The sequence below is a fragment of the Balaenoptera borealis genome (genome assembly GCF_965194805.1).
Source record: "Balaenoptera borealis genome assembly, chromosome: 17".
In the NCBI taxonomy this organism is placed as follows: Eukaryota; Metazoa; Chordata; class Mammalia; order Artiodactyla; family Balaenopteridae; genus Balaenoptera; species Balaenoptera borealis.
This window is the reverse complement of record NC_138876.1, coordinates 302,429-309,732: the sequence shown is the minus strand read 5'-3', so window position 1 is coordinate 309,732 and position 7,304 is coordinate 302,429. Positions and strand designations below refer to the sequence as shown.

Genomic DNA, 7,304 nt, shown 5'->3' with positions numbered 1-7,304 from the left:
GGCCCCCGCGGGCCCGCCCAGCGCCCCACCCCCGGGCCCTCAGCACCCCTCTCCCCTCCCCTCGCCCCTTGGGCTCTGCCCCGGGCTTTGTCCCTGCTGATGTCAGCTGGCAGGCCTAAGTGCCCGCTGGAGCTCGGGGCAGAGTCCGCAGGGAAGGCGGTGTCTCCCCCCTCCACTCCTCCTGCCCGCCCCCTCCCAGGAAGGTGGTGAGGCGGGTGAGCCTGACTCAGCGCACCAGCCTGTACCGCAAGGAGCACGCCCAGGAGGCCATCGTGTGGCAACAGCCCCCGCCTACCAGCCCGGAGCCGTCTGAGGAGGATGAGGACCGCCAGACCGATGCGGAGCTCCGGCGGCCGCCCCCCGAAGTGAGCCCCGCCCAGCCGTGCCCGGGCCCCGCCTCCCTCCGTACCAGCCTCAGGAGCTGGTGGGCCCAGCGACCCTGCCCCCATATGCAAGACTCGCGCCCCGTGGGCGTCAGTTGCCGCCCCCACCCGCGTTTCTGCCCTTGGACCACCACGCAGCCCGGCACCCCAGGCCAGAGGGGACCCTCCTGATGGCCTCTGGGGCCTGTGCTCCCCACACAGGAGGAGGACCCAGAGGCGGCCAGGCAGCACAACGGGCGAGTGGGGAGCCCCCCCGGGCGGCACCTGTACTCCAAGCGGCTGGACCGAAGTGTCTCCTACCAGCTGAGCCCCCTGGAGAGCACCACCCCTGACGCCCTGGTCCAGGCCAAGGCCCCCCACACCCTGGCAGAGCTGAAGCGTCAGCGGGCTGCCGCTAAGCTGCAGCGACCCCCCCCTGAGGGGCTCGAGGCCGCTGAGTCTGAACTGCCTGTGGACACCGAGACCCCCCAGCTGGAGTGTGGCTCCGGGGCTGGTGGAGACCCACCCCTGCTCAAACTCACAGCCCCCTCAGAAGAGGCCCGCGTGGAGAAGAGGCCATGCTGCCTGCTCATGTGAGGGGCTGGCGCTTGGGGTGCCCAAGGTCCCACTGCCAGGCCCAGGGCCCCTGCTCTGCGTACCGCAACGTGTGTTCCGGGCTAGGCTGCCAGCTTCCTCCTTCCTCGGGGACGGACCTGTGGCAGAAGCTGTACCTGGGAAGCACCTGGCTGCGGAGACCTAGTTTCATTCTGTGACTCAATAAAGGGCCGTTCTGCCACCTGCCCTGTCATGTGTCTCAGCTGGGCCGCCACTGCCATGGTGGGGAGCTGCTGCGCTGCTGGGCCTGCGTGCGCCTGGCCCTGCGAGCACCTGAGGGCTGTGGGCACGTGCTGGGGCTTGCCTGTGGTGCCCAGCCCCTGTGTGGGCGTGAGGCCCACGCCCCCGGCAAGAGGCCTAGCGTTTACTGCACCCTGCCTCCCCTGCCTCCCGGAGACGCCTCTGTAATTCTTTGCTTTCTTGAGGGGAACGGGGAGCTTCAGAAGGACACTCCTTGTTGGCCAGGGCTGGGGGTGTCCATGCTGGAGAGGCAGGGATCCTGGCTTGGAAAAGGAGAGAGTATTTTCCGTAAGACTCTTGGGTAAGAGCCAGAGGGTCAAAGTGGTACAAGGCTAGCGTCAGAAGCCTCCCTGGTGGGGGGCGGGTTCCCCATTACTGGCATGCAGCCCCGATCTTGGGGCCTGGCTGCCAGCTTCTGCTCAGGCTGGCAAAGAGGGCCAACAGCTGGCTGCTGAGGCTCTGAGCTGACCAGGCACGATGTGTCAGGGTGACAGGGCCCCTTCGGGGCCTCACTTGGGAGGGCTGGGGCACTGCCAGCTCATCTGTCCAGGGCAGGTTGCTTGGCATGGCCACCAGTGCTGGGTGGCATGGGCTTGGTCACCCTCTCCGCTGGACATTGACCTGGTCAGCCCAGTGTCCACAGGCCCCGCCCCCCCGTCCCTGAGCATCAGTGGTTGGAGGGGTGTCCTCAGCACAGCGGGGGGGGGGCCGCGGGGAGGCTGCTGGTTAAATTTAGAGTGTGGGGTGGTGTGCTGCCCAAGGTCCACTTGCCACCACAGCTGCCACATGGCCCTGCTGCCAGGGGGCGGGCGGGGCCTGGCTCTGCCTGCGGCTGGGCCCATATTAACCTGTTCTCCAGCCCGGGGCCCAGAGAGGCCTGCAGACTGGGAGGCAGAGGTGACAGAGGCAGCAGCAGAGCAGGAGACGCAGGTGAGAGGCTGCCGTCTGGCCTCCTGTTTCCTCTCCAGCCGGCAGGAGCAAAGGGGCCAAGCCTTCCCCAGGCCTGACCAGCCACCCACAGCCCCGCTCAGCTGAGAGGGCCTGCTGCTCCCTGACCCTCGCTGCGGAGCCAGATCCTGGTGCTGCGGTGGCCACCGCTGGGCATGGCCTATCAGCTCCCTGCAGGGCCTGTGAAGGTGGGGCCCTGAGGGCTTATCATGGCTCGCTTCCCACTCTCTCCACCAATCAGGAGCCACAGGGAAGGGACGCTTAGGTCACCCTGCCTGTGGTGTGGCCCCAAGGGCAGCCCCAGGCTGGTGTGTGTTTGGCGAAAGGGCAGGACAGCAGCCCAGAGCAGCTGAGGTGTCCAAGGGCCCTGCGAAGGCCCAGAGCTGCCCTGCCCCTCCCCCAACACCCCAACCCAACGACTCCAGCCTTGCAGCACTGATGGGGGACTGAGGTCCGGCCCCAGGGCTCTTGCTGCCGCGGGCCATGGTCCCCAGCGCAGGAGGGGCCAGATGGAACCCCCGCATCTGAAGCCTCACTCCCCTCCCCGGACAGCCCCAGGATTCCTGAGGCCTGGCTCAGTTACCCGGGAGACAGGCCTACTCTGCTGGCCCAAGCAAAGATGGGGGGGTCCAAAAGGGCTAGGCCTCGGCCGAGCCCTACTGGGGTAAATCTCCAGAGGCCCCAGGCCTCACTCTCCCCTCCAGGTTCAGCTCTGCCAGGCTCTGCCAACCCCTCAGGGCACTCAGCCCACCTCCCCTCCCCCAAACCTAGTCCCTCAGAGCTGCTTGACCCTTCCGTCTGTCCCTACCTCCCATGTGGGTCTCCTGCTCCCCTGTCATGGGGACACTGGGCGGGCACTGGGCCTCACCCCAAGCCCCGCCTGTCTTCTCACCCACTCCCTGTGGCTCCCCAGGGCAGAACTGTGCCCAGATGGGTGGGGCGGGGCCTGGCGGGCCCAGCTCCTTCAGCCTTTTCTGTCCCTTTCAGTGGGGCCAGCAGGCTGCAGTGAAGAGGGTGCCCCCTTCCCGGCCCTGGCCCACCAAGCCGGGACCCAGCTTCCCTCACCCACACTTCTGGATCCTGACGCCTCCTGAGTCTCCTTCTTGCCCGGTCCGAGCAGGATCATGGCCTTGAGAACAGGTGACCACGGTCAGGCTGCAACGAACGGGCTGAAGGAGAAGGTGCTGACGCTGGACACCATGAACCCGTGTGTCCGGAAGGTGGAGTATGCGGTACGAGGCCCAATCGTGCTGCGGGCGCTGGAGCTGGAGCAGGAGCTGCGCCAGGTAGGATCCTGAGCCCCACCACTGCCTCAGGGCTGCACCGGGGCACTGAGTGGCCCCATTCTCCCCCCACCCGTGGGCCGAATGAGACAAGGCCTGTGGGAGCGATAAGGTCCGTTGTCACTGCCCATGCCCCCCCCCGCCCCCCCGCCACAGGGCGTAAAGAAGCCCTTCACTGAGGTCATCCGAGCTAACATCGGGGACGCACAGGCCATGGGGCAGACGCCTATCACCTTCCTGCGCCAGGTGAGGCTCAGTACTGCCCTGCACCCCTTCCCTGTCAGCCCATGTGCCCTGGCCCCAGCACTCGCTCCTCCCAGGTCCTGGCGCTCTGCGTCCACCCTGATCTCCTGAACAGCCCTGACTTCCCCGACGACGCCAAGAGGAGGGCGGAGCGCATCTTGCAGGCATGTGGGGGCCACAGCCTGGGTGAGTGCCAGAACCTGCCCAAGCCCCAGGGAGGGGCAGGAACAGGAGCTGGAGGAGGCTGTCCCAGGAGACGGGGGGATCTGCCCGCTGGAAAGGGCGGATCTCCTCGGGAGGGATGCAAGGGGACCTCACCTGTCCCACCCCCACTCCCACCCCGTCCTCCCTGTCCCCGGGCCCAGGGGCCTACAGCATCAGCTCTGGCACCCAGCTGATCCGCGAGGACGTGGCGCGGTACATTGAGCGGCGCGATGGAGGCATTCCCGCCGACCCCAATAACATCTTCCTGTCCACGGGGGCCAGCGACGCCATCGTGGTAGGCCGGGGCAGCGCGGGAAGACACCGCGGCTCCTAGTGCGCGGCCGAGCGGGTCGGCTCGTCCTGACACGGCGGCGCCCGGGGCGGGGGACGGGTGCAGCCCTCGGCCCGCCAACCCCGCCTCCCGGTCCCACCCACAGACGTTGCTGAAGTTGCTGGTGGCCGGCGAGGGTCGCACGCGCACGGGCGTGCTCATCCCCATCCCTCAGTATCCACTCTACTCCGCCGCGCTGGCCGAGCTCAGCGCGGTGCAGGTAGACTACTACCTGGACGAGGAGCGCGCCTGGGCGCTCGACGTGGCCGAGCTGCGGCGCGCGCTGCTCCAGGCGCGTGACCACTGTCGCCCCCGCGCGCTCTGCATCATCAACCCCGGCAACCCCACCGGTGCGCGCCCCTACCCGCCCCCGCCCCCCCCGCCCTGGCCCGAACAGGCACCCCCGCCCTCTGCGCCTGGGTCAGCCTACCGCTCCGCCCGCCGCCCCGCGGAGAGCAGCGCGCCCCCTTAGCCGACCCCGGACCCGTCTGTGCCCCAGGGCAGGTGCAGACCCGCGAGTGCATTGAGGCCGTGATCCGCTTCGCCTTTGAGGAGGGGCTCTTCCTGTTGGCCGATGAGGTGCTGGCCGGGGCCCCCGCAGGTAGGGGTCGGAGGGCGGCGGCGCGCGCCCCCGTGACGCACCCCGCTGTCGCCCGTCCGCCCGTCCAGGTGTACCAGGACAACGTGTACGCCGAGGGCTCGCAGTTCCACTCGTTCAAGAAGGTGCTCACGGAGATGGGGCCGCCATACGCGGCGCGGCAGGAGCTCGCCTCCTTCCACTCGGTCTCCAAGGGCTACATGGGCGAGTGCGTGCTGGCCGGGCGGGGCCGGGCACCCGGGCCGCGGCCTGGCTCACTTCGCCCGCCAGGCCGGCCCCTCCTTGCCTGCCCTGCCTCGACGCCCGCCCTCGCCTCGCAGGTGCGGCTTCCGCGGCGGCTACGTGGAGCTGGTGAACATGGACGCAGCGGTACAGCAGCAGATGCAGAAGCTGCGGAGCGTGCGCCTGTGCCCGCCCACGCCGGGCCAGGTCCTGCTAGACGTGGCGGTCAGCCCGCCCGCGCCCTCCGACCCCTCCTTCGCGCAGTTCCAGGCGGTGAGTGGGCGGGGCCGCGGGGTCAGGGCGCCGCGCCCCTGGCCCAGCCTGACCGGCTCTCCCTCCACGGCCGCAGGAGAAGCGGGCGGTGCTGGCCGAGCTGGCGGCCAAGGCCAAGCTCACGGAGCAGGTCTTCAACGAGACTCCCGGCATCCGCTGCAATCCGGTGCAGGGAGCCATGTACTCCTTCCCGCGCGTGCAGCTGCCCCCTCGCGCGGTGCAGCGCGCTCAGGTCCGGCGTGCGGCGTGCGGGGCGGGGCGGGGCGGGGCGGGCGGGGACCGCGCGGCCTGGGACGCCCCGCCCTGACCCGCCCCTCCGCCCGCCCGCCCCCAGGAGCTGGGCCTGGCTCCCGACATGTTCTTTTGCCTGCGCCTCCTGGAGGAGACCGGCATCTGCGTGGTGCCTGGCAGCGGCTTCGGGCAGCGGGAAGGCACCTACCACTTCCGGTGAGGCTGGGCCCCGCAGCCCCTCCCCGCGACCCCAACCCCATTCGCTTACCTTCTTCCCCCTTTTAGGATGACCATTCTGCCCCCCATGGAGAAGCTGCGGCCCTTGCTGGAAACGCTGAGCCAGTTCCACGCCAAGTTCACCCGCGAGTACTCCTGAGGACACCGCTGGGGGCCAGGCTGGGCCGGCAGGGAGGACCCCGGGCGGACAGTGCTCAGGGTCCTGGGGTCTCTGGAGCGCTCTGGACTTGCTCCTGCTGCCTGTGTGGCTGGGCCCCTGCCTCTTTTCAGGCCCCTAATAAAGCAGTGGGTTGGCTTGGCTGCTTGGAGGCTGTGTGCACACCTGTATGCGCCTCCGCCGCCTTGTCCATTCCTGACTGCCTTTCTGTGTGGGGTTCTGTGCAGGCCTGGGGGCCCGGGAGGAGTGGTCAGGGAGGGCTTCCAGGGGAGGTGACCTTCTTACAGGATGGATTTGGCGGGATGGGGTGAGCACTGGGAAGCGGAGTGACCGTGAGAACTCAAAGGGGCAGTCTTGGTTCCTGTAAGTGGGCGCGGGCAGTGGTGCTGCCACTTTGGACAGCTGGAGGAGCGGTGGTGCTGGCCCAAGAGCAGGGACGGGAGGAAGAGCAAACTGGTCTCGCTTTGCCATGTTGTGTGTGGTGTGTGACATCCACGTGCAAATGCAGTTCTTGGGCTGGGAAGCAGTGAGAGGGGAGGCCCCCTCCTGAGCTGGGGCACCCAAAGGCAAGTTTGGGGGAAGAGAGCACGGAAGATGCTGAGGAAGAGGTGCCCTGTGGAGCTCTGGGCTGAAGGACCTGGGCTGGGGGCTGGCGGGCAGCCCTGTGTCGTTGACACTGGCGCGCGAGGATGTGCATGCCAGACACTGTTGTGGATCACTGCACAAAGGGTCCTCTCTGGTGGGCACTGTAGTCCCCATTTCATAGATAAGGAAACCTGGGCCCCCAAAATGTGTGGAAATGAAAGGAAGCTCACTCCGCGTGGCCTCAGCAGCTGATGGAATGTCTTGGCTCAAGTGTCTGCAAGTTGGTCTAGGGGTTGGCAGGCCTCAGCGACCCACGGGCTTAGGGAGAGTGTTGGCCAAGGCCCCAGCTCCACTCTGGATGCGGTTGTTAACCATAGTCCCTGCTTCACTATCTCCCCTGGGCCTCAGGTGCCCCACACAGCAAGGCTCTGGGCAGGAGAGGGCAGGGGAGGCGCAGGTTTCTCGTCGGGTGGACCCCGCCCCGCCCTGCCCCGCCCTCTCCATGGCCAGCTGGGGTCAGGCTGGGGCCGGCGTGGACTGGCTCTCCTGGCCTCGTCGCTAGACACTAGAGGGCGTTTCGGGCAGCAGCCGGGTGCCTCCTTGGGCTGAATGTGGGCTCAGGCCTTTCCCACGAACTTCCTGCCTTCCACGACGCTCTGCGGCCACTGGCCTAGGGAGGGCGCTGAGACCACTAGCACAGCGAGGTGAGGGTCCAGCAGCCGAAGTAAGCGGTAGTAGACAGTGGGTCCTCCGTGGGGGGCCCAGTGGACCCTGC

At 68.1% G+C, this 7,304-nt stretch overlaps 2 protein-coding genes across 15 annotated transcripts in view; both read left to right on the top strand.

Annotated features, from left to right (window-relative positions):
• Positions 1-1,158, top strand: part of PPP1R16A (protein phosphatase 1 regulatory subunit 16A) — a 29,794-nt gene extending 28,636 nt beyond the window's left edge. For all 4 annotated transcript variants that reach the window (XM_082363729.1, XM_082363728.1, XM_082363726.1 and 1 more), the window contains 2 exons: positions 200-365; positions 585-1,158. In XM_082363729.1, the coding sequence (XP_082219855.1) occupies positions 200-365; positions 585-959 (541 nt within the window). In that variant the 3' untranslated portion in view covers positions 960-1,158. The remainder of the gene's footprint in view (positions 1-199; positions 366-584) is intronic.
• Positions 1,159-1,378: 220 nt separating this feature from the next.
• GPT (glutamic--pyruvic transaminase) lies at positions 1,379-7,233 on the top strand (the record flags this gene model as incomplete). 11 transcript variants are annotated; one of them, XM_082363703.1, is made up of 11 exons in its annotated part: positions 1,389-2,147; positions 3,286-3,451; positions 3,605-3,694; positions 3,769-3,877; positions 4,057-4,190; positions 4,333-4,576; positions 4,726-4,949; positions 5,145-5,319; positions 5,396-5,551; positions 5,654-5,766; positions 5,836-7,233. In XM_082363703.1, the coding sequence occupies exons 2-11, from the start codon at positions 3,290-3,292 to the stop codon at positions 6,253-6,255; spliced, it is 1,827 nt and encodes a 608-aa protein (XP_082219829.1). In that variant the 5' UTR covers positions 1,389-2,147; positions 3,286-3,289. The 11 variants fall into 11 exon arrangements, with proteins under 11 accessions (XP_082219827.1, XP_082219831.1, XP_082219829.1 ...); XM_082363702.1 differs by having other exon boundaries at positions 3,153-3,451; XM_082363708.1 differs by lacking the exon at positions 1,389-2,147 and having other exon boundaries at positions 3,153-3,451; positions 4,726-4,805; positions 4,896-4,949.
• Between the last annotated feature and the right edge of the window lie 71 nt (positions 7,234-7,304).